Raw genomic sequence first — 26,544 nt, 5'->3', positions numbered from 1 at the left:
CCCAAAAATGAGAGGGATATAAATCTAAGCCCCTAAAACAATAGTGATTGGATATCCACTATTAAAATCCTCCTAAGCCCCGCTGTACTGTTTATTTGACACCCAATCTGTTGATTAGGTCATACAGGCTCAGATGAAGGGAAAAAACAAAGATAAGCTTGATCCAAAACTTTTATGACTGTCTACGTTCACTTAACACTGTTTCCTTTAATGTGGTCCACTTGAGATTGGGATATACCTCGTTTTTGGTCTCATACCATTAAATGATCTATAAAAATATATGAACGACATAGATAAAACACATACATCATTGTGGGGCCCACTGAGCACCGACCACCAGCCATTGGTTGGTGGCAGGAAGAGTAGCCAAGCCGTTTCCATGAGGGTGTCCCCTCCCTGATGAACCCCATTGTTCTGTTTGGTATGGCCCACCTGAGTTATTGATCAAGCTGGATATTGAGATGTAGGCCTAACATCGACAGGTACATCCAATGCATGGTTTGGATGGGATACAAAAACTGCGGTGGGCCTCACAGCTCGAAATATATAGTGCTATCATGCGTTAGAATGCATGTGATCATTTCCCAAGTTTATTGATTATATATATAAAAAAATTAAAAAAAAATTTAAAAAAAGAAAGAAAGAAAGAAAGAAAGAAAGAAATTGGTTTACTACAATACATCTGGGCATACTGCTACTTTTTACATTGGGACTGTAGTGGTTGGATCTGAGACCATATTTCGATGATCCAGACCATTTATATTGTGGATCTCACAGTTTTTGAGCCGATATTTAAAACATTTGGATCATTAAACATAACCTCATATGAACGGCTATGGTGCTGATCTAACAGCAAACCTTGTAAGGAAATAATGGAGCTAGAATATAACCCATTCATTTTCTATACATGTGTGGCCTACCTGATGAGCTGATCAGCATCGAAAAACGCTTGCATGTCTACGATTAGTCATCTGGGGATGTGACTATTCGCTAATGTGGAAGGACTTCATGTGGATGTAGGGGGGTACATCGAGTCGAACCGAGTCGAGCTGGCCTTGGCTCGACTCGACTCGACCTCTGGCTGACCTCAGCTCGAACTTGGCTCGGCTCGGTCCTCGAGCGCCTGATTGGCCAGCTCGGCTCAGTTCGGTCAGCAGCTCGGGCCAAGTTCGAGACAAGATTGAGCCAAGTTTGCCATTGAGGCATTTCCTCAAATACCGACACTGTACCTTCAAAATACCTGGACTACACCTTCTAAATAATGCAAAAAAAATAGAGTTGCTACAGCAGAGCTCTTGAACACAACAAAAAAAAAATAATACTCAACTTCTCCACTATCGTTTCACTGCAGAAAATGAGATTACAACAGGTATATCCCATTCTGGAGCCCAACTCCATTCAAATCATCTATCTCATTGCTACTCACAAGGTTATTGAAGGATGGATGTTTGTTGAAGTTAGCTTCACCAAAACGTGTGACATCATGAGAATCACCCTGAGTTAGCACATGCCGAGCTGGGCCAGCTGGTCTGTGTTGCACCGCAGAATTGCTGGCAATACAATATAAATGCTCAAAATAATGGCAAAGAAAACAGAAACCATCGACAAAGAAAAATGGCTTCACACTGACTTTTCCCTGAGAGCATTCTCTCCTCAATTTGACAAATTTCACCTGCTTGCAGAAGGAGAAGACCTTCCCAAGTTCTCATGATCCAGATTTTTAGTAGCTACACCACCAATGTGCTCAACTCGAACACTTCATTGAGTCATTTTATCAAACACTTGGTGAGCAACATCAATGGCAAAGTAACTGAGTCACCGAACTGGTTCGATCCGAGTTCGATTCGAGCTGGATTCGATTCGAGTCGAGTGGAGCTGGGGCCTGCTCGAACTCGGCTCGAACTCATTTTCGAGCTCAAAAAATCAGCTCGACTCGACTCGAACTCAGCTTCGAACCGAGTTGAATCGAGCTTTTTCGAGTCGAGTCGAGCAAGCTAACTGAGCTAGCTCAGTTCGTGTACACCCCTATGTGGATGGGATCCCGGGGAGCGGTTGAGACCAAAAGTTCCACCAATAAAATATTCCAAATTGAAATTGTGTGGGGTCCACAATGCTGTGTATATGCAATCTAGTCCACTCATCTAATGTGCTATAAGAGGATGAGTGAGTTACAATACATGTGTGAGTCACACCGGGCTATGTGAATTTGGAGTTTTAGGTATGATTTTATACCATTCCCGTGTTGCAGCTGTTTATATGGGTGAGTGAGTTACAATACATATGTGAGTCACACTAGGCCATGTGAATTTGGAGTTTTAGGTATGATTTTATACCATTCCTATGTTGCAGCTGTTTATACCCATATTTGGCACTCCGCTCTGACCAATGAAATGTCGTCATGTGTTAACATAACATGTTAACTAATGGGTAAAATTTTGCTTCGCCACTCATGTCTTCCATCATTGTTTACACTCAATTTAGCACAACCAAATCAAACGATTCGAAAGACACCACATGGCAGTCATTCATATGTGGTGTAAATGACTTCAAAAGGAACTAGAGACATGCACATGAGAAAGATCTTAAGTGTCACGCCCTGTAATTCGGATACAGAGTGCGTACCCTCAGACTTGAGTTTCAGCTGATAACTCGTACACTGAGTGTACTTAATTCTTTTTTCATACAGTTGTCTGGATGCACGAATTAATGAATTTTAAGTTTACATCTAAATTTAACATCCATTCATCCACGTTTGTGTTAAATTCCTATAATTTTCATTATTGTATATTCAAAACCACATCATCTGAATAAGAATTATCTGAGCCCACTCATTTGAAACTTCATTCAACTAAAAAAAAATCAAACATTGTTTCGTATGATCATATTTATAAATAATGATGAATTAAATTTGTGTAAAAACATATGTAATAAAGAAATCAAACTCCTAAACAGTAAATATATAAATAATTCATTAATATAGCGTAATCAATTTATCTTCTACCACGTACGACCATTGGTCCCACGATTCATCCGTCAATTGGTCCCATTTCCTGACATTTATTTTGGATTTCCTGTTCCATTCACCTCTGTACGCTTGTCAATTTACAACGTTAGTTGGCCAGGCTATTGAGTAAACCCATCATGTTTCATGCACATCATAATTAAAATAAAGATGCATGAATGTTATGAGATACATGGATGCGTGAATGCATCAAGTGGGTAGATCCGTCCACTTGCTTGAGTTGGATTCCATTAACTCGCATATCCCCTTTTTGGGTAGGCTTCCAACATCTTGGTAGGCTTCCACATATTATGGGCATATAGGGATGGTTCTCTAAGTCACTCAATATTGTAATTATCTATATGTCATTCAGGGAGAGCCCCTAGGAAAATAACATATAATTTGTTATACATGGCATGGATGTATGAGAGTGATGGATGCGTCATATTAGTAATTGTCACATATATCATCATAGTTCATAATATCATTCAAACCTGTACAATTTCAACAAGACAATTCATACAAAATAATATAATAACAGAACAACTATATAACTTTTTTAATTACAACGGAGAGGAAACATGTTGGGATTACTCACTTATATTTTCGTGATATAGATTCTGAGACGTTACCCCAAAATCAATCAGGTGACAACCACCGAAATACATAACACAGGCAAAGCATACTTAAATTTCAATAACGTATATATAATTACCCTCTCTTGGGTTGATCAAATGTAACTTATGGTCCACGTGAAGAATCTAACCATCAGCTTCAACTCTTTTAGCTTTCATTATTAACATGTGATTATAGATGGTTATTCTTCATCGCGAGGCCCACTTAATTAACTTAAGGTAATCTAACCACGTTAACATTTTAAGATGATTGAGGGTTATTATTACTTTACATTACACATTAAAATATTAGAATTTACAAATCAAATAAAATGTTTCAGCGGATTGTCGATCTATCGAATCGTACCAAACTGACCTCTCGATAGTAAAATTCATTTTTATTTTCAGAATTTAGTTAGCATTTACAAATCAAATAAAATGTTTCAGCAGATTGTCGATCTATCGAATCGTACCAAACTGACCTCTCAATAGTAAAATTCATTTTGATTTTCAGAATTTAGTTACTGAACATGATTTACTTCTTTTAATCGATTGAACTGTTATGTTGATTGATCAACAAATGGTATAAAAACTAGTTTATGATGATATGATTTATAACTTTTAGTATTCTTATTTTTTTTTTCCTACTTTTAAAATGTTTATTGGTCATATGGTCATATCTGAATCATTCATCAGCTCCCACATGATCAAATGAGGGGATAACTAATGAATTTCTAATTCTAAACCATCTAAGATTCAGATTTCTTTTAACAACAATCATTCTTATAATTATTGTGGCTCGCCATAAGATCAAATTCATTTAGAATTCTAGATGAAGTTTTAGATATATTTCATAATTCACATAAATAGTGTAGATTGGATCTAATGTATACAATGATCTATTATAGGATTAAATATGCAATCCAATGACCATGATTAGATCTTATGTTTATGACTCGTCCGTTGATTAGTTTGACTCAAAATTTGGGGCTCTAATATATTTTCTCTTTTAGTATTAATGGATCGGATATAGAGCAAGCACCCGACACCAAACTAAATCTATGGAAAAATAGTTTCACATAAATCCAAGCATTTCCTTGTTATTTTTATTATACATTCCCCATACTAATGAGATAATCATGTTGTTGCTCTATACCATTAATTGCATATATTAAGTTGAATTATATTAAAAGCATAAAATTTAATGAGAGAAGTACAACGAACTTATTAGATGTGGACTCTTTAAAATTCTCTACCTCCTCTCATGAGAGAAGAACAACATGATTGGGTGTTAATGTTGGTCAGAGAATGTTCAATATACATAAATTGAAAAAAGTATCTATGTTGAGATAAGAAGTGATTACAGGTGCAACAGAAGTGCCACACAATGAGTGGGCTGGATTTCAAAATGGACAGTGGTTTCTATAACGATAGAGATATTTATTACATCAATGACGGATTTTCATTAAATGTATATCTTTGTATTCTGGAGTTACTGGATGGATCAAATTGATCAAGGGAACTTTGGAGTCACAACAATTGGAAGCTCCAACGATCTTTTGTTGGTGGGTTTTATAATTCAATGATTTCGAATATTTGGTATCATAGAGAGGAAGTTCGGAGAAATTTTCATTTTGCTTTGAATTCCTTTCGCACACAGAGAGAGTCAGGATGGGCGTGGTTCACTTGTGATGATTATGTGGGGTTTAACAAAAAATCTAAAGAATCCAATCCACTCGGTTTAAAATGTCATGATGGGTAAAAGTCTAAAAAATGAGGCCTATCATAATCTCAGTTGGGCTATACATAAAGAACAAAAAAGATGGGATGTCGACCATTAACATCAAATGATGTGCGGTCTAGATCGACAAGGAGGGCTCCACAAAGATGTGTGGCATGCAAAGTCGAATGGGTTGCTGCCTGATATGAATCAAAGGAGGTGAAGGAGGGAGTGGGAGAGACGGCCGGGCTTAAGGCTTTCCATAGACACGTGCTACATACATGTTGTTTTTTAATTGACAGTGACTTGTGGGCCTTACCGAGGTGTTTGTATGAAATCAACACCGATCACTAACTGTCATAACATGCTGGGATGCATGCTAAAAAATGAGGTTGAATCGAATCTTAGGTGGGCCGCACATTACTGTGCAATGCTTACTATTGAAACCTCATTCTTTCTTATCTTATCTCTTTCTATTTATTTTTATTTTATTTATTTATTTATTATTTTCTCATCGACCACATTCTTTCACATGTGTGTACCTATATACATGTGAGAGATGAGAACCGTACCGGGATATATACAAATGAGAAAATAAGTATATCTTTCTTTATTTTTAACAAAGATTTTCTAATATTCAAAACTGACATTTGAATCATTTATTCGTGGTAGAATTTTACCACAGCCTACTATTTTGCGTACCTTATAAATAGTCTAAGTTTGAGCCTTGATCTCTTAAGGATGACAAAGACGCCTTTTTAATAACTTATGCATATTTATAACTTAAAACAATATGTATTGATATCATATGTAAAAATTAACCAGTAGTTTTTATGTATACCCTATGATCTCTTTAATGAACAGTTTATTTATGCATTTAGATGGACTAATTGGCAGATTATATTGTGATGAACGATTTATTAATGGTCTAAAATTGAAGTAATTAGATGGTTATGATATTAATCATGTTTACGAGTTATTATATGATCAATTTCACAAACGGATACATTAAAAGTAATTTTTGGATGTGGTATATATTGAAAATGTACATTGTTCGATTTTAAAGATTCGTTCATGTTTACAAATTATCTAGATGGTAATTTTAACACCAGGTTACGCTTACTTATAAGTTACAAACAAGATAAATGAATCATAAATTTAATTTAACATGTGTACAAGCGGACATGAGGATCATGTAGTTAGTTTAGTATGATCGGGTGGTCGAAATTGAAAGTGGTCTTCATCTAGAAATGAATGGTCAATTTAACTATTAGTTTAGTAAACGGGTGAGAATACTAATGTATTTAATGGTTCGTCATATTATGATTAAAATTAACGGATCTATAAGTATATAGTTGAACGAGTGTAATTGTACATCTTTACGTACTAGTAAACTTACATTGAAAATTTCCAGTTGTTAAATTAAGTGAACCACACTGCACGAAATAGTGGTCATCGACCATTAAAAACTTTTTGTGAGCCACAAAAGTTTTAGATCAAGTTGATATTTGTGCTTTCCATTCATCCAAATATATGTTGACCTTATCAACAGGTTGGATGACAAATAAACATTACGGTGGACTGTAGGAAGTGTTAAATGGTGGGCATTCAATAACCACTGTTTCCCATGGTGTGGTCTACTTGAGACCTATATCTGCTTTGTTTTTTAGAACATTACCTAAAATGAGCTGAAAAAACAGATGGGCGGTTTGGATATACAATTCATACATTTGAGGTGGGCCCCACGGTCAGGGTCCCACCAAGGTAGCTGGTTTTGGCGTCGCATCCAAGTCGTGTCCATGAGGCATGTACATGCTGGGTCCGCCAATCAACGGATGCGGGTTTCCTGTGAAAGCCTTTCGCAGAAGTTCTTGCGCAAGGATGCTGCGTGGGGGCCACCTCCATGTTTTTGAGAAATCCACCCATTCATCTATTTTACGAGATCATTTTATGACGTGCGACAAAAAAAAGGTGTATTCAACACTCATGTAGGCCATAAAAGAGGAAATAGTGGGCATTCCGTGAGCACTGTTGAATCATTCTTATGGTCATAAAAGTTTTGTATCAGGATATAATTTTGATGATTTCACTTCATTCCATTGGGCATGACGTTTTAAACGGTTTGGATAGCATATAAACATCAAGGTGGAGCCTAAGAAGGTTTCAACGGTAGGAATTTCTTTTCCCAAATTTCCCTCTAGTGTGACCCACACGAGTGTTATATCCATCTCATTTTTGGTTTGTTATTCTAAACTGATCTCGAAAAACGGATGGACGGAATGGATTTCTCACATACATTTTAGTGGGCCCCACCCATTATCCTTACGCAGGAACTTCCTGCGAAAGGCTTTCGCAGGGAATCCGCGTCCCCCAACAACGAACCCGATCCGGCACATGCGCACAGAGTCGGCCACTCGTGCGGTTCCCGTCAGGAGGGCACGAGTCGACGCACCGACGCAAGATAGGCATCACTAGCACCACACTATTTCGGATTTTCCCTCTTTAAAACGCAATCGCCAGGCATCCAAACGCCATTCCAGATCTCAATCCATTCATTCCAGATCGCAATCCATTCCCTTATAGCCGATAGAAGAAACCCTAGAAGACAACGCTTCTACTTATTCTGGTATCAATGGTTAAAATCAAGCAGCCTATCTGATTGATGGAGTAGATCTCCTTAAAGCTACACTCACACGGCAGTTACTTCAGAAAAAGCCCCATCATTATGAAAAGGAAAAATTGTAGAATGTGTTGGACGATCAATGAAAAAAGAATGCAGAGGTTTAGAGCATAATACCTATGACAATGATCTTCTTCCTATCCATGCCACCATTTCTACTTATAAAATCATATTATAGATGATCAATAAAACATAAAATCATTTTAATGTAATAATACCACTAACACCCATTTTCTTACACTGAAATATTTGGTTTCTTGCCAGTAAAAGAAAATGAATCAATTAGCTACTGCAGCAGCAATTTTTACAAGAGATGCTAAAGGAGACACTACAAGAAGTACAAATGTATTAAGCTTAACAAATATCAAGGCAAATGTAAACTCAAAAAAGCAAAAGAAAAGGAGAAACAGTATCCCATATATGAAGATTGTAAGAAATGATGAGTACGTAACTACCACAACTAGAGGTCATGTTGGGCTCAGGTTGCCCTCAACCCAACCGAACCTATCACTCACTATAACTTGGGTTTGGATTGACTGGCCCAACTTGAGATGGGGTCAGGTTGACTCAGGTTGTCAAGGTCTTGCGATTGGTTTAGGGTTCAAAAAATACGACCTAATACGCAGGACAAGAATGAAATTGAGTAGGGCAGACTAGGAATTGAGCGGGGGCAAACATGAAATTGAGCGGGGCAAGAATGAAATTGAGCGGGGTAAGAATGAAATTCAGCGGGGGAAACATGAAATTGAGCGGGGCAAACATGAAATTAAGCAAGGCAAACATGAAATTCAACAGGGGAAACATGAAATTGAGTGAGGTAAACTTTCAATTGAGTGGGGCGAACATGAAATTGAGCGAGGCAAACATGAAATTCAACGGGGTAAAGATGAAATTAAGTGAGGCAAACTTCAAATTGAGCGAGGCAAACATGAAATTCAATGAGGCAAACATGAAATTGAGCGAGAAAAACTTCAAATTGAGCGGGGCAAACATGAAATTCATCGGGGCAAACATGAAATTGAGCGGGGCAAACTTGAATTTCAACGGGGTAAACTAGAAAATTGAGCGGGGCAAACTAGATATTCAGCGGGGGCAATTTGATGATTCAGTGGGGGACACTAGAAAAACAGCAGGGCAAACTATAAATTGAGAGGGGCAAACTGAAAATTGAGCAGGAAAAACATGAAATTGAGCGGGGCAAACTAGAAATTGAGCGAGGCAAACATGAAATTGAGTGGGGCAAACTGAAAATTCATCGGGGCAAACATGAAATTGAGCGGGGCAAACATGAAATTGAGCGAGGCAAAATGAAAATTCATTCGAGTAAACATGAAATTTAGGGGGCAAACTAGAAATTGAGCGGGGCAAACTAGATAATCGAGTGGGGCAAACTAAATAATTGAGCGGGGCAAACTAGATATTCAGCGGGGCAAATTGACGATTCAGCGGGGGACACTAGAAAAACAGCGGGGCAAACTGAAAATTGAGCGGGGCAAGCTATAAATTGAGCAGGGTAAACATGAAATTGAGCGGGGAAAACTAAAAATTGAGTGGGGCAAATGCTGAAATTCAGCGGCACAAACTTGAATTTCAGCGGGGCAAACTAGAAATTCAGTAGGGTAAACACGAAATTTATCGAAGCAAATATGAATTTCAGCGGGAGAAACATGAAATTCAACGGGGCAAGCATGAATTTCAGCCGGAGAAACATGAAATTCAACGGGGCAAGCATGAAATTCAACGGGGCAAGCATGAAATTCAATGGGAGAAACATGAAATTCAATGGGGCAAGTATGAATCTCAGCAGGGCAAACTAGAAATTGAGCGGCGCAAATTGAAAATTGAGCGGAGGAAACATGAAATTCAATGAGGCAAACATGAAATTGAGTGGGGCAAGCTTGAAATTCAGTGAGGCAAACTAGAAAATCAGCGGTGCAAATATGAAATTAAGAGGGGCAAACTAGAAAATCAGTGGGGCAAACTTAATCAATAATTTCATGGCTTGAACCCAAAAATCTAAACATATCCAATGTTCAAATGGACCACACTACATGATAATTTTGAATTGAACTTCTACTATTGATCATTTCTTAGGGGCCACGGAAGTTTTGGATCAAGCTTATAATTTTGTTTTCCATTAATCCATGTCTGTATGATCTTATGAATAGGTTTGATAACAAACAAACATCACTGTTAGGTCTACTGTGGTTTCAACAGTGGAAATCATTATCCACACTGTTTCATGTGGTAGGATCCACTTTAATCTTTTCATATGCTTCAATTTGGGGCTCAACTCCTTAAATTAGATAGATAAACAGATGGATGGCGTGGATATACTACATATATTCAATGTGGGCCTAACAGAGTTTAAAATATACCTGTGGTGCGTGCTTTCTTCATTGGACCTACCATTTTCAGAAGAGGGTGTGATTACAGATGTACAGGGAGGATGCACTCCAATGCTTTTAAGAAACCGGCAGTGAAACTAGTAGTGGAAAGGGGTGAAAGCAACAGAAATGGGAGGGAAAGCAACGCAGTGAAAAAGGTAGTGAAAAGATGGGTATTTTCGTCCTAGAACTTGATCTCCTACGAGAGGTCTAAGTTCGTATGTTAAGTTTGTATTGTTTTCTAAAAACCACTGGATAAAAAGTGAGGTCTACAGTCGTTAATTTCTAGTGAGGAAGTGAATTGGTTGGTATGCATCACACAAGCTACACGGGTGCTGTATTGAGGTCAACAAGTTGGGCTGATCACACTGTATGTTTTATATCCAAATTGCCACAATTGGTGAGCTCGTATTACGGCTTTAGAAGAAAAATAAGATATATCTAAATATCAAGTGGACTATACTAAAAAAAAGCAGCCAGAGATTGAACAGTCTACCAACCCTTTTTGGGGTTACTGAAGTTTTGGATCAATATTAATTTTTTTTCCTCTTCGTTCAGGTCTATGTGACCTTATGAACGGAGTGGATGGAAAATAAACGTTATGGTGGGCCCTATAACTTTTTTAAGGGTGAAAATCATTATTGCTATTGATGGTGTGGTCCATATGATCTTTGGATATGATTCGTGTTTTCTGGATAATGCTCTAAAATGATTTCTAAAAATAAATGAACGGTGTAGATATAATAAATACATCACTATGGGGCTCATAAAACTTTGATCTCCTTTAAACCGTTCGTACAACTCGGAGCTCGAGGAGCGTCAGTGCTCGTCTTCGCACGACACGTACATACGGCAGCTAATAGATGGTGTGTGGTACACCAGCCAATCCGCTTCCCAACAACGAACCCGATCCGGCACATGTGCAAAGAGTCGGCCACTCGTGCGGTTCCCGACAGAAGGCGCGAGTCGACGCACCGGCGCAAGATAGAACGGAACCTCCGTTCTCTTCGCCGCAATCCCACAGCACCACACTATTTCGGATTTTCCCTCTTTAAAACGCAATCGCCTGGCATCCAAACGCCATTCCAGATCTCAATCCATTCATTCCATTTCGCTATCCATTCCCGTATAGCCGATGGAAGGAACCCTAGAAAACAACGCTTCTAGTAATTCTCCTTCTCTCGCGGCTCCTCTGATCTTGCTTTTCGTCTTCGCTCTGGAACTCATCTCGATGTTTCTCGAACGCCACAATAAGGTACTTATTGCATCCTTATTTTATCCCTAACGATCCGATTCAGAAGATCCTCTTTCACTGAACACATTTTGATCTTCAGATCCGATGCTGCCGATGGTTTTCCTTTTTTGTTGGTTTGGATGTCATTGTCAATGAATCGTTCGATAAAAGTTGGGTTATTTCAAGGGATGGTCCATGCTATCATTTGAACGGTGATCACGAACCCACAAGAATATCTGAGTACAGGGAGAAATGCTTTATCGATATCAAACGTCTTACCTCCTGCACCACCCCCTCTTTTATAGACCCTAAAGGGCTGCCTTTTTTTTTTCCCCCCTTTTAAATTTATTTACATACGTAAATCCCTGTAAATGGGCCATCATTGTTTACCTTCTCTGAGCAGAGGAAAGTTCAATTGAGGGTGTTTGTTTTCTTCCTTCCAAAGGTGTAAATAGTCATCATATGAATGAACTCCTATTTGAATTTTTGATGTAAATGTCACATCAACAATGGAAATCTGAAATGGTGAGCTGCATTCGAATGGGTAGTTTCTCCTCTTACATGCCCGAAGTCTGGCCATTGAACACGATGTATGCTTTTCCCATCTGCACTGTATGCACATTTAACGTAATCAACAAATGTTGGACATTAAACTAATTACATAATCATCCACAACTAATCAGAAAACAAATTCCACCATCACCTTCCATTGAAATCAACTCGTTAATGTCCACGCATCTCATGTACTTAAACATGAGGAAATACAAATAATGATATGCAAATAGTGTAGTAATATACCGTACTTTATCATGTAAGCATAGTGGCCTCTTCTCAAATGTACCTATAAATGGGTCCATAACAGAAGTGCACAACATTTTATATGGTTTAAGCAATACTTTAACAACGACTTCCTGAATTAGCATTCATCATCAATACAAAAAAAAGGAACTTGCCAAGATATAAGATTTCCTACATTACCAGTCGTAACCAACCTAAATTGCAGCTGATTAGGAAATATCAATTGTCTAAATCATGTGTGTGTGGGCTAAGTGTCCACTTAAACAAAAGAAATTATATGGGTATTTGTGCAAAAAACCGACCATAACCATCACGATAGTGTGCGGTTCAAGGCACAATCCAAAACCACTAACATATTCAGATTGCCAGACATCGTTATTAGAGTTTGCCTAGTTTGCCCTCAATAGCATCAATAGGAAAGACAGCCTAAAATCTTTAGGGAGGTTAAGAAAATCTGCACTGTACACTTATTCATTCGACAATAATTTCGTCACTGATAGTACCCAATGCAGAGAAAGTTCTTGTACCTGCTGCAATGTTGGTATGATTTCAGACATTTGCTAATAGTCTTTTCCCTGTTTCATGGTAACCGCAATCAATGGTTTCTGTATCGTTATCGCGTAATGTATTGCACCCTTGGGGTACAGATACATATTGGTTATCGCACGGGATATATTGGTTGTATCGCGTAATTTATCATTGTTGTTGGGAAACATGGAAAATTATTGCGAAATTGGTCAAAATTTTCAATGAAACTTAAGGTATTGTTAAGAAAGACACTAATACACACTTAGAAATCAAAGATCTCAAAAAACATGTGGACATAATAGGTTTCCTTTATGTAAGATCCTAATCTATGCATAATGCGCGATCTGGACCTATTAGAAGGAGACAGAGAACTATCAGTTGAGAATAGGGACAAAAGATCAGAACTTTATGCTAGATATGCTAAGCGTTGGAAAGAAGAGGAAATCAAATGGCAACAACGTTCTAGACAAGTTTGGTTAAGGGAGGGAGCATTGTTTGGATTTGATGCAAACCCAAAAAGAAAAGCAAATAAATTAATAAGAAAGGAAAGAGATTGTGGGAAAAGACCCAACAATCCTCTAGCCGAATGCTAGAGATCACAAATGCAAAACTATGAGCAAGGTCAACATTCCTCTAGTATAGAACTAGAGACAGAGAATTTTATAAAGAGAATATTAATCAGCTTGTCTTATTCTATAGGCCATAGGTCCTATTTATAATCAACCTTACAATATGTGATTGTAATAAAAGATATGGAATCTAAAAATCTATGGAAGTAGGAAAGCACCTAAATAGCAAAGCATTCTAATTAAGAAAATGCCTAAAATAAGAAGATACTTAGATAAGAAAATGTTTAAAATTATTCCATGCATAAAATAAAGATATGAAAGAAAGAGCAGATTTCCCAATCTAGAGATTTGAAAGAAATGGGAAGTGGTGATGGGCTAAAAAAGGAAGGTAGTCCTTTTCTTGTACACGTGCGGAGTGTGCATGTGTGGGATGTGGGATGATTGCATCAATTCCCCCTGGCTTGAAAAAACTCGGCTTCGTCGAGTTAATGGCAATGTACTCCTCAAAGTTCTGGGTTGATGCGCTTGAAATCCTCTGCTAAAATCCATGTGGTGTCGGACCTTGGTCGGCCCTTCCATTTGACAAGAAACTTTTGATACCCCCTTGGCGTGTGGAAACTATCTGATCATCCAACACGTCCTCAATGATTTCTTCAAGCTAGCGTGATGCCTCAAGTATCTGGATAGCCTGTTCTTTCATGCTCTCGTTTATGTGATGTCCAAGATAAACTGTAAGGTCTTCCACATTAAAAATGGGGCTGATCTTCATTTTAGGTGGCAGCTCGATTATGTATGCATTATCACCTAGCTTCTTCAAAATGTGGTAAGGACCTATCTTTTTGGAGTGGAGCTTTGTATAAGAGCCTGCTGGAAACCGCTCGGGCTTAAGTCGCACCATGATCTATCTCCTTCTTGGAATTGTGCAAGACGTCATTGAACATCTTCATATCCCTTGTAATTTTCATTACTATGGGTGATCTTTCGCCTAACTTCTTCATGTATCTCCTTAACATGCTGTGAAAAAGCTTCAGCGTCCTGGCTCGATCAAGTCACATTAGGAAGTGGGGCTAAATCAATAGGTTGTCGCGGTTGCAATTTCAAAAGGAGAGTCTTGTAGTACGGTTCATAGAATTGTTATAAGCGAACTTAGCTTGTGGTAACATGATGTCCCATGAACTGATATGATCACTAACCAGACATCGAAGTAGATTCCCAAGGCTACGGTTTACGACTTCAGTCTGCCTATCTGTTTGTGGATGATAAGCACTCGAGAATTTCAACTTAATTCCCATCTTAGACCACAAGTTGTGCCAGAAGTAGCTCATAAACTTGATGTCACGATCAGATACAATAGTTTTGGGAACACCATGTAGACGAACCACCTCTTTAAAGAAAACATTGGTAATGTACATGGCGTCCGATGTCTTCTTATAAGGGACAAAATGAGCCATCTTTGAAAACTTGTCAACCACAACATAAATGGAGTCATAGCCACGTTGAGTCTTAGGCAATCCCAGGACGAAATACATACTAATGTCTTCCCATGGAGCATTTGGGACGGGTAATGGCGTATAAAGACCAATATTCTTCTTGCTACCTTTACCTAGTTGGCACGCTTAACATTGATGAACAATGATCCCAATATCTTTCTTTGGACCTGGCCAGTAGAAACGGTCATCAACCTGGGCCGTTATTTTATCGATACCGAAGTGACCTCCCAGGCCACTTGAATGAAGCTCTCGTATAACAAGCTCTCGCAAGGAACTCTTAGGAAGACAACCTCATATCAAAAAATAAGTACCCATCGTGCAAGCTATACCTTGGGTACTCGGTGCCTGCACCGGAAATGAGCGTTGAAAATACCTTCCCAAAATTGTCATATGTGGCATAGTTAAACCCAACAATGGAAACTAATAAGGTAGACTATGTGTGACTTTTAGATGAGAGCGTCCATTACCCTATTTTCAATACCGGCGCGATGTTTTAGGTTGAATGTAAACTCTTGAAGATAAGCACTCCACTTAGCATGTCTAGCGCTCAACTTCTGCTTAGAATTCAAGTAATGCAATGCCCTGTGATCAGAATAGAGCACAAACTCTCGATGAATGAGGTAATGACGCCAATGCTTCAGAGCTTGTACAATAGCATAAAACTCAACATCGTATGTAAAATACTTCTTTCGTGCCTCATTGAGTTTCTTGCTGAAAAAGGCCACCGGATGTCCTTCCTGGCTAAGGACACCTCCTATGCCTACGTGCGATGCATCACAAGCAACTTCAAGCATTTTTTTGAAATCAGAAAGTCTAAGCACAGGAGCTTCTGTCATTTTCCGCTTGATTTTTTGAAATTCCTTTGTTGCTGCTTTAGTCCACTCAACTGGATTGGACTTCATACATTCAGTAATTGGTGCTATGATAGAACTAAAGTTCCGAATAAACCTCAGATAAAATGTTGCAAGCCCATGAAAACTGCAAACCTCATGAATGTTTATGGGAGTAGACCATTCAACAATGACCCTTATCTTTTCTGAATCAACCTTTATTCAAACGACGAACTCAAGAAAGACCACGCTAGAACTCACGAAGGTACACTTCTTCAAATTGATGTAGAGTTTCTCATGGCGTAGTCCTCTCATTGTTTGGCGAAGATGGTCTAAATGATCTTCTCGTGAATGGCTATAGATCAGGATATCATCGAAGCATACGACAACAAACTTGCCAATGAATGACCGTAGAATTTGTGTCGTCACCCGCATGAATGTGCTAGGTGTGTTCGTCAAGCCGAAGGGCATAACTAGCCATTCATACAATCCATCATTTGTCTCAAACGCAGTTTTCCATTCATCGCTAGGACGAAATCTTATCCATTCGAATCAAATGGCGACAACGTTCTAGACAAGTTTGGTTAAGGGAGGGAGCATTGTTCGAATTTGATGCAAAACTCGAAAGGAAAGGCAGATAAATCAATAAGAAAAGAAAGAGGTTGTGGGAAAAGACCCAACAATCCTCTAGCTGAATGCTAGAGATCACAAATGCAAGACTGTGAGCAAGCTCAACAGTCCTCTAGTCTAGAACTAGACACCACTCTCCCTCCCTTCAACAACCACCATAGAAAAAAAAAAAAGAAAAAAAAAAGAGGATTCATAAAGAGAGAATATTAATCAGCTTGTCTTATTCCATAGGCCATAGGTCCTATTTATAATCAACCTTACAATCTACAATAAAAGATATGGAATCTAAAAATTTATGAAAGTAGAAAAGAACCTAAATAACAAAACATTCTAATTAAGAAAATGCTTAAAATAAGAAGATACTTAGATAAGAAAATATTTAAAATTATTCCATGCCTAAAATAAAGATATGAAAGAAAGAGCAGATTTCCTAATCTAGAGATTTCAAAGAAATGGGACGTAGTGATGGGCTAAAAATGCAAGGTGGCCCTTTTCTTGTACACATGTGCAGAGCGTGCACCTGTGGGATGTGGGGCAATTGAATTAGGATGATCCTCGATATTATCGAAATATCCTTGAAATTATCTCTATCTCTAGCTCAACGATATCGATAACACTGGTAGCGATAGCGATAACACTAGTAGTATAAAAAATTCTAGGTATCGGCGATGTATTGCTAAGTATCGCCAATGTATCGATATTGCCAACTTATTACCAATATTTTTTTACTCTGTAAATTCCAGGTGTTGCTTGTATTGTCAATGTATCGATATCTCCAATGTATCGCCAATATTTTCCACTGTGTAAATTCCAGGTGTCTCTTGTATCACTAGTGTAGCAAATGATATTTCGATAATATCGCTAAAAATCTTTATTTTTACTTTTTAATTTAGATGAAGGTTAATGTTATAAAAAATACGAAAAAATTGTCATTTTTTTTATTAATTTTGAGTGTGGATGGTTCCAATTGATGTAGGATGGTTCATGCATTTATTTTGGCATCTTAATGGTATTTTAAAAATATTTCTGTTTAGTTTCAGTAGCGCCCATAGCGTAGCGGTAGCATACGCTACGTAGCGTAGCATAGCGATTTCGCTACGTAGCGTTACAAATAGCGTTTATCCCCTGCAGCGTGCGCTATAGAGGTCGTAGCGTATGCTACGGATACGTAGCGTGTAGCGCAGGTAGTGTGCCACCATTGGTATTTTTATTCCAGCAGTTTAACAATGGTGAACTCACACCACAAGCCAAACTTAAGTTAAAAAGAAAAAACCTAATTCGAAAGGGCTTCCACCCCCAAACCGAAGCATGCTCTCCCCACCCTTCCATTTGGAGACCAAAAATCCTCTCACAGGCCCAATCCGACGCCCGACGCTGCTCCTCTCCTCACCCTTCAATGTTGAGGTCGAAAATCTGTTGCCAGGCGACGCTGCTGACATTGCTCCTCTCCCCACTTTTCAATCTTGAGTTTGAAAAGCTACAGAGGCAAACCAACATTTGCAGTTTTCACCGATTCAATCTCATCTTGAGACAAAAATAGGTACGCTCCTACCTTTTTCTTTTTCTTTCTTCTTCTCCTCTTCCTTCTTCTCCTTCTTCTTCTTCCTCTTCTTCTTCTTCTCGAACTGCTGCGGTAATGCACATGTTTTCTTCTTCTTCTCTCTCTCTCTCTCTCTCTCTCTCTCTCTCTCTCTCTCTCTCTCTTCTCTTTCCCTCTTTTCTTTCGGTATCCCCCTCTCTTCTTTTTCATTTCCGGAATAGACTGCGTGGCTGTTTCATAGCCACGCACTTATTATTATTATTATCTTGTGTTCTGCTGTGCACATTGAACAGTGCACTTGCACTATTTTGTTACATGGTCCGCTGTAATGTTTATTTTCCATCTAACCTGTTAATTGGGTCACATTGACATGGATGAAGGGAAAACACACATGTCAGCTTGATCTAAAACTTTTGTAGCCCTCAATAAATTTTTAATGGTGGACGTTTAATTATTGTTGTTTCTTATGGTGCGGTCCACCCGAGCTTTGGATTTGCCTCATTTTTGGGCTCATGCCCTAAAATTATTTGGCAAAATGGATGGACAGTGTGGATATAACACATTTATCACGGTGGGGCCCAAAAACTTTGACACTTGTGTGCTACACTTCACAATCCGAGTCCCGCCTAATTCGGGGCCTTAAAAAATTGTACACGAGACATGTATTAACTTAAAAATAATAAGACCCTATCCATCAACTTCTTACTATTTAATATTTATCACATATATATATTTTTTAAAATTAAAAAATAGAAGTATTGTGTAGCTTACGCTACACGCTATGCTATTTCACTACACGCTACGGAGGGTAGAACGCTACGCAACACGCTACCGCTATTTAAAACACTGATTTGAAGAGGTAGCTTCTTTCCATTTTATTTTTATTTTTATTTTGTTATTATTAAGTATAACTCATGAATTCAAGCATGGACATACATATGGCATTAATGTAATTTCATAAATGATATTAAAAATATGTTTTTCATGTCTGGATTCGGTTTTCAAAGGCACGCTTTCCAACATATCTCATGATAATGCCAGCGTGGCTGACATGTGTAATATTCAAGCAGTCCATTAGGTTTGCCAACTGTTTCAATACTCTCTCCCAAGAATAAATCTGGTCATGCAGACCACAATCAAGGTGTTCCATAACTGTAGCGGTAGACGTAAGGGAGACAAAAATACTTGCTACTTTCACAACATACCTACTGCTTTGGCTAGATGCAACTGCATTGGCAGCTTGATAGTGGGCAGTAAGAGAATATTGAATAAGGATAACATTTGTGAATTGATTGTATCCTTCGATGAGAATCTTCTTTCAGGTGTCTCTTAGAATAGGCTACGTCTTGACAACTTGGACTTCAACAAAATCTCCGTCAAAGACTCTTCTTCTCTTGAGGGTATTTTCTCAAAAGAGGAGGTTAAATGTGCTATCGATTCCTTAGGTGGTGATAAAGCTCCCGATCCTGACGTATTCCCTATGACGTTTTTCCAATTTTTCTAACATACCATAAAAAAGATGTTATGGAGTTCATGGGCAAATTTTACGAGTGGAGTCAACTATCGAAAGATTTGGGGGCCTCGTTGATTGTTCTTATTCCAAAGTTGGAAGAGATAGAACAATTGAAAGATTTCCGTCCCATAAGTTTGATAGGAGGCGCGTACAAGATCTTATCCAAGGTCCTAGCTATGCGATTTGGGAAAGTCCTTTCCAATGTCATTGCCAATAATCAAGGGGCTTTTGTTTCTGAGAGACAGATTCTCGACACTGCTTTAATCGCGCACGAATGCATTGATTCCTAGCACAGACAAAAGATTAGGAGGGTGGTTTGTAAACTAGACCTGGAAAAGGCATACGATTACGTCGATTGGAAATTCCTAAACTACATGTTAGATCAGTTAGGGTGTGGTCACCAGTGGAAAGGTTGGATGAGGGCGTGTGTAGTCCGCTCACTTTTCTGTTTTAGTCAATGGGGCACCTCAAGGTTTCTTTAAGGCCTCGAGGGGTCTTAAGGCAAGGAGATCCCCTCTTGCCTTACCTCTTCGTCATTGTAGGGGAGGCCTTAAGCAGAATGCTATACATGGACCATTTCAGGTTTCAAAGTCGCTGAGAATACCATACAAATTAGTCATCTTCAGTATGCTGACGACACTTTACTATTTCGTGATGCAGATATGAGGTTGGTGGGCAATTTATGCAAGATTTTTGTTTGTTTCGAAGCTATTTTGGGGCTTAAGATTAATGTGGCTAAAAGTGAGATGCTTGGGATCCATGTTCTAGATGATGATTTATGTTGGCTGGCAAATTTATTTGGTTGCAAATCAAGCTCTTTTCCATCCTTGTACTTGAGTCTTCCTCTTTGCATGGGTAAGCCAGCCAAGCATCTTTGGAACAATTATTAAAAGAATTGAGAGGAAGCTAATTAGTTGAAAATTTCAGACCATATCTTTTGGCAATCGTCTAACCCTCATTAAAGCAGCTTTCTCCAACATCCCAATATACTTCATGTCTCTCTTCAAATGCCCTGAGTCGGTGCCAGATAGAATCGAAAAAATGATAAGAGTCTGGACACTTGGACAGTCCAATTGATCCAAGGTGTCCCGTATCGGTATCGGTTGGCGTAACGGTGACCTCCAAAACCAATACGGATACGGGGGCGTAACGGTGATACGGAGGCGTAACGGCCCGTAACGGCGCAAATTATTCCATGCCTAAAATAAAGATATGAAAGAAAGAGCAGATTTCCTAATCTAGAGATTTCAAAGAAATGGGACGTAGTGATGGGCTAAAAATGCAAGGTGGCCCTTTTCTTGTACACATGTGCAGAGCGTGCACCTGTGGGATGTGGGGCAATTGAATTAGGATGATCCTCGATATTATCGAAATATCCTTGAAATTATCTCTATCTCTAGCTCAACGATATCGATAACACTGGTAGCGATAGCGATAACACTAGTAGTATAAAAAATTCTAGGTATCGGCGATGTATTGCTAAGTATCGCCAATGTATCGATATTGCCAACTTATTACCAATATTTTTTTACTCTGTAAATTCCAGGTGTTGCTTGTATTGTCAATGTATCGATATCTCCAATGTATCGCCAATATTTTCCACTGTGTAAATTCCAGGTGTCTCTTGTATCACTAGTGTAGCAAATGATATTTCGATAATATCGCTAAAAATCTTTATTTTTACTTTTTAATTTAGATGAAGGTTAATGTTATAAAAAATACGAAAAAATTGTCATTTTTTTTATTAATTTTGAGTGTGGATGGTTCCAATTGATGTAGGATGGTTCATGCATTTATTTTGGCATCTTAATGGTATTTTAAAAATATTTCTGTTTAGTTTCAGATGAATACTGACTTTTGTTGAAAATACCTTTTTATTTTTATTTTTATTTTGTTATTATTAAGTATAACTCATGAATTCAAGCATGGACATACATATGGCATTAATGTAATTTCATAAATGATATTAAAAATATGTTTTTCATGTCTGGATTCGGTTTTCAAAGGCACGCTTTCCAACATATCTCATGATAATGCCAGCGTGGCTGACATGTGTAATATTCAAGCAGTCCATTAGGTTTGCCAACTGTTTCAATACTCTCTCCCAAGAATAAATCTGGTCATGCAGACCACAATCAAGGTGTTCCATAACTGTAGCGGTAGACGTAAGGGAGACAAAAATACTTGCTACTTTCACAACATACCTACTGCTTTGGCTAGATGCAACTGCATTGGCAGCTTGATAGTGGGCAGTAAGAGAATATTGAATAAGGATAACATTTGTGAATTGATTGTATCCTTCGATGAGAATCTTCTTTCAGGTGTCTCTTAGAATAGGCTACGTCTTGACAACTTGGACTTCAACAAAATCTCCGTCAAAGACTCTTCTTCTCTTGAGGGTATTTTCTCAAAAGAGGAGGTTAAATGTGCTATCGATTCCTTAGGTGGTGATAAAGCTCCCGATCCTGACGTATTCCCTATGACGTTTTTCCAATTTTTCTAACATACCATAAAAAAGATGTTATGGAGTTCATGGGCAAATTTTACGAGTGGAGTCAACTATCGAAAGATTTGGGGGCCTCGTTGATTGTTCTTATTCCAAAGTTGGAAGAGATAGAACAATTGAAAGATTTCCGTCCCATAAGTTTGATAGGAGGCGCGTACAAGATCTTATCCAAGGTCCTAGCTATGCGATTTGGGAAAGTCCTTTCCAATGTCATTGCCAATAATCAAGGGGCTTTTGTTTCTGAGAGACAGATTCTCGACACTGCTTTAATCGCGCACGAATGCATTGATTCCTAGCACAGACAAAAGATTAGGAGGGTGGTTTGTAAACTAGACCTGGAAAAGGCATACGATTACGTCGATTGGAAATTCCTAAACTACATGTTAGATCAGTTAGGGTGTGGTCACCAGTGGAAAGGTTGGATGAGGGCGTGTGTAGTCCGCTCACTTTTCTGTTTTAGTCAATGGGGCACCTCAAGGTTTCTTTAAGGCCTCGAGGGGTCTTAAGGCAAGGAGATCCCCTCTTGCCTTACCTCTTCGTCATTGTAGGGGAGGCCTTAAGCAGAATGCTATACATGGACCATTTCAGGTTTCAAAGTCGCTGAGAATACCATACAAATTAGTCATCTTCAGTATGCTGACGACACTTTACTATTTCGTGATGCAGATATGAGGTTGGTGGGCAATTTATGCAAGATTTTTGTTTGTTTCGAAGCTATTTTGGGGCTTAAGATTAATGTGGCTAAAAGTGAGATGCTTGGGATCCATGTTCTAGATGATGATTTATGTTGGCTGGCAAATTTATTTGGTTGCAAATCAAGCTCTTTTCCATCCTTGTACTTGAGTCTTCCTCTTTGCATGGGTAAGCCAGCCAAGCATCTTTGGAACAATTATTAAAAGAATTGAGAGGAAGCTAATTAGTTGAAAATTTCAGACCATATCTTTTGGCAATCGTCTAACCCTCATTAAAGCAGCTTTCTCCAACATCCCAATATACTTCATGTCTCTCTTCAAATGCCCTGAGTCGGTGCCAGATAGAATCGAAAAAATGATAAGAGACTTCTTTTGGAAAGGGGCTAACAAGGGACACAAGTTCCACCTCCTTAAATGGGGGAGGTCTACAAGCCTATTTCGAAAGGGGGAACAAGGCTTAAGGAATTTGGTCTTATTAATACTGCGCTTCTCAGTAAGTGACTTTGGAAATTGGGAACCACATCGAAAGGGCTTTGGAAAGAGGTTATTGTTAGCAAGTATGACATGCAGGTGGGAGGTTAGATGATCAAATCCTCCTCCCTATATCGGGCCTCTGCGGTTTGGAAGTCAATAGCAACTATAGAGCATCTCCTTCGGTAGGGAGTGGCTTTTAGTCTTGGTGATGGGAACCGCATACGTTTATGGGTTGACGTGTGGTGTGGTGATAAGCTGCTCCAAGTTATGTTCCCTAGAATTGCATGATAGCCACAGACCGTTTTGTCCCCGTTCAGCATTGCTATTCTTTTTGTGGCATGTCAGTTGTGTGGAGTCCTCTTTTTTGAAGGAATATGTTGGAGGAAGAGATTGCTGAGTTAGCGCAACATCTGGAACTCCTCAACAACGTATCCCCTTCAACTTTAAGAAGAAGACTCTATGATTTGGTTCGCTCACTTCTCTAATAGATCTTCCTATGCTCTTTCTTCTCGATTCTGATAGTGGGCCCTTATAATCCCCCTCTTATTCACCCTTTTCACCACTGGTTTTACAGGGCTCGTCAGGTGGCTGTGTTTGTGTGGCTAGTGGCTAGAAAGAGAGCGGTGACAGTTGATAACCTACAATGTAGGTCTCTCATTCTTTTGAACATATGCCTCATGTGCATGGACAATGCAGAATTGATCAATCACCTTTTTAGTCATTGTCCTTTCACGTGGGAGGTATTGGGGTATTTCCCTAGGTTGACTAATACGTCTTGGGTGATGTCAAAATCTATGGAGGCCCTCTTATCGGCTTGGTATGGGAAGGGTGGGTGGAATGGCTATCCTTTGGGTTATTTGGAAAGAACGGAATGGACGGTGCTTCAGGAATGATCTCTCTCCAATTGACAGGATGGTGGGCATCATCAAGAGATTTGTTCTTGAATGGGCTTCAGTTCTAAAAGCAACTAAGGCAGCTATTCCCTTGCTTCTATCTATGTCTTAGTGTTTGTATTCTTTCTGGCCTTTGGCGAGTGCCTTAATAAAAATTTTGTTACCTCAAAAAAAAAAAAAAAAAACTATGTGCCTCCTACTTGTCGACTATCTGACTAAAGTGATGTAACTATATTCAAAGTTAATTCATAAATTTATAAATGTAAGATGACATGTATGGAAACACAAACACTATATTCAAAAGCAAAAGAAGTATAAAAACTAGAAATATACCTGTGGACTTTGAAAAAATTATTTTTAACATTTTTAATTATACGTTTCCAAAAAATTCTCAAATTGTCAAGAATGTGTAGATCAAGTTGTATACATGTTTGATTTCATGTTTGGACGCTATGATTGTAACCGAAGTTAAGCACACACTACATGATGTTAGCCAATCGTCTTGATTTTGGCCATGACGACATCAATGTTGGCGGTCTTTGAGAAAGGATCCTGATCAACCCCTATTGCCTCCTTGTCGGGGAACTTCAAAAGGCCTTTGTCGATACTCTCTTGAACTACGTTCCTGTAAATGGCAATTTTTGGTAGAGTGAGTTTTAGACCCATGCGATTTACAATATTTCCCTTTCTTCAATTCTTCGGCTGACGAAATCTTCTAATAGTTGAGAAGTTTGTTAAATCTGACCTCTAACAGAAGGTCAAAGATCTCGTTGGCCTTGGAGATGTCGAAGGAGTACTGTGTTGAAGATTTGGAGATACCCATTCGAGGGTTCACCCCTGCGAAGGTCTGAACCTCTGTACATTTTAAGGCCGAGCATTCGTACAACTGTTTAGCTACCACTTCAGCGACGACCAACTCGTAGTTAGGGTTGCGATAATACGTCCCTTATGACAAGTTCATTCTCTGACTCCTCTTAGAGAATCCATTCATAATGGGTGGCCTTGGTCGATAATTCGAACAGGTCGCTAAAGTACATGCCTTTGAACTTCTTGCGAAGCTTGAAGTCCATGTTGTCAAGGTCGAGTTTAGTGAATTCAGCCTTGGGTAAAGTCACAAAGCATTGATGCTTAGCGGATTTGAACTAGGCGATGAATCGCTTGGTCGATTCATTAGGCAATTGACGAAGTTTGGATAAATCGGCCATGGAGACCTTAGGCTTGGTTTAGTGGAATTGCATATTAAACCTCTCCTCCATCTCCTGCCAGGTTTCGATAGAGTTGGGAGGAAGGTTAATGTGCGAAGTAAAAGTTGCTCTTGTTAAGGAGTTTCCGAACAACTCAAGTTTAAAAAAATCATGGGTCGATATTTTGCCACATTGTATGGTGAATTGATTGATGTTCTCAACCGTTGTCATTTTACGATCTCCAAAGAACAGGGTAAATTCGGGAAACCAAAATCCTCTGGGTAGCTTAAAGTATTGGTCCACCCATTCGGGATAGGGTTTTCGATAAATTAGATGGGAAACTTGTCGGTCATTTGGTTGGATGCCATATTCTTGGATGAGTCCAATGACGTCATCTCGGACGAGAGGGTGCTGCAGTTGCGCAGGATATTGCCTTTACGTTGCTTGGGTAATGGCCGCCAGAGGTGGTGCGAAAGGAGGTTGCTCCCCAGGTATCTCAGTCCTCTGGTAGCTTTGATGAACAGCCGGCGCCATAGGAGGTTGCCCCATGGGTATTCGGCCGTTGGATAGTAATTCTGATTTATGCAGAATTAACAGTATGGGTGGGTGCCCCCCCCCCCCCCCTTCGAGTTGCTCAACGCCAACGTGGAATTGCCCCCTGGGGATATATACTATGATTAACACATCAAATGACATGATTAAAATAGCAAAACAACCATTAAAAATTAATTTTTCAAATTTTAAAAAAAGGGGCCAAAATTCATGCGTAAATAGAAAAAATATTTAAAAATTATTAAATGGCACCACAAATCTGTAAAATGCACATTAACATGTTCTACTATGATTAACACATCATATGACATGATTAAAACAGTAAAACATATTAAAAAAAGTATAAATACCTATTTTTGACGAATTTCTGAAAAATGGCCCACCGAGCTTTGATTCAAAAAAATCTGTAATATAATGTGTTTTTATCTCAAATACCTAGCCAAGGTTGGTCGAAATTAGTAGTAGAAGGAGAGGAAGCTAATTAGTTGAAAATTTCAGACCATATCTTTTGGCAATCGTCTAACCCTCATTAAAGCAGCTTTCTCCAACATCCCAATATACTTCATGTCTCTCTTCAAATGCCCTGAGTCGGTGCCAGATAGAATCGAAAAAATGATAAGAGACTTCTTTTGGAAAGGGGCTAACAAGGGACACAAGTTCCACCTCCTTAAATGGGGGAGGTCTACAAGCCTATTTCGAAAGGGGGAAC

The 26,544-nt window shown here is 38.8% G+C and overlaps 1 protein-coding gene across 6 annotated transcripts in view; it reads left to right on the top strand.

Annotated features, from left to right (window-relative positions):
* Positions 1-11,291: 11,291 nt before the first annotated feature.
* The window catches only part of LOC131246483 (protein GET1), a 35,027-nt gene continuing 19,774 nt past the window's right edge, over positions 11,292-26,544 (top strand). For 3 of the 6 annotated variants that reach the window (XR_009171401.1, XR_009171400.1, XM_058246659.1), the window contains exon 1: positions 11,292-11,657. Coding sequence is in view for 2 of the 6 variants with exons in the window: in XM_058246659.1 (XP_058102642.1) it covers positions 11,538-11,657 (120 nt within the window). In the remaining 4 variants the exon portion in view is untranslated. The remainder of the gene's footprint in view (positions 11,658-26,544) is intronic. The other 3 variants (XR_009171398.1, XR_009171397.1, XM_058246658.1) reach the window with 1 other exon arrangement.

The sequence above is a fragment of the Magnolia sinica genome, chromosome 5 (genome assembly GCF_029962835.1).
Source record: "Magnolia sinica isolate HGM2019 chromosome 5, MsV1, whole genome shotgun sequence".
Taxonomy (NCBI): Eukaryota; Viridiplantae; Streptophyta; class Magnoliopsida; order Magnoliales; family Magnoliaceae; genus Magnolia; species Magnolia sinica.
Note: the sequence above shows the minus strand (reverse complement) of the source record. Positions and strands in the feature narration are given on the sequence as shown.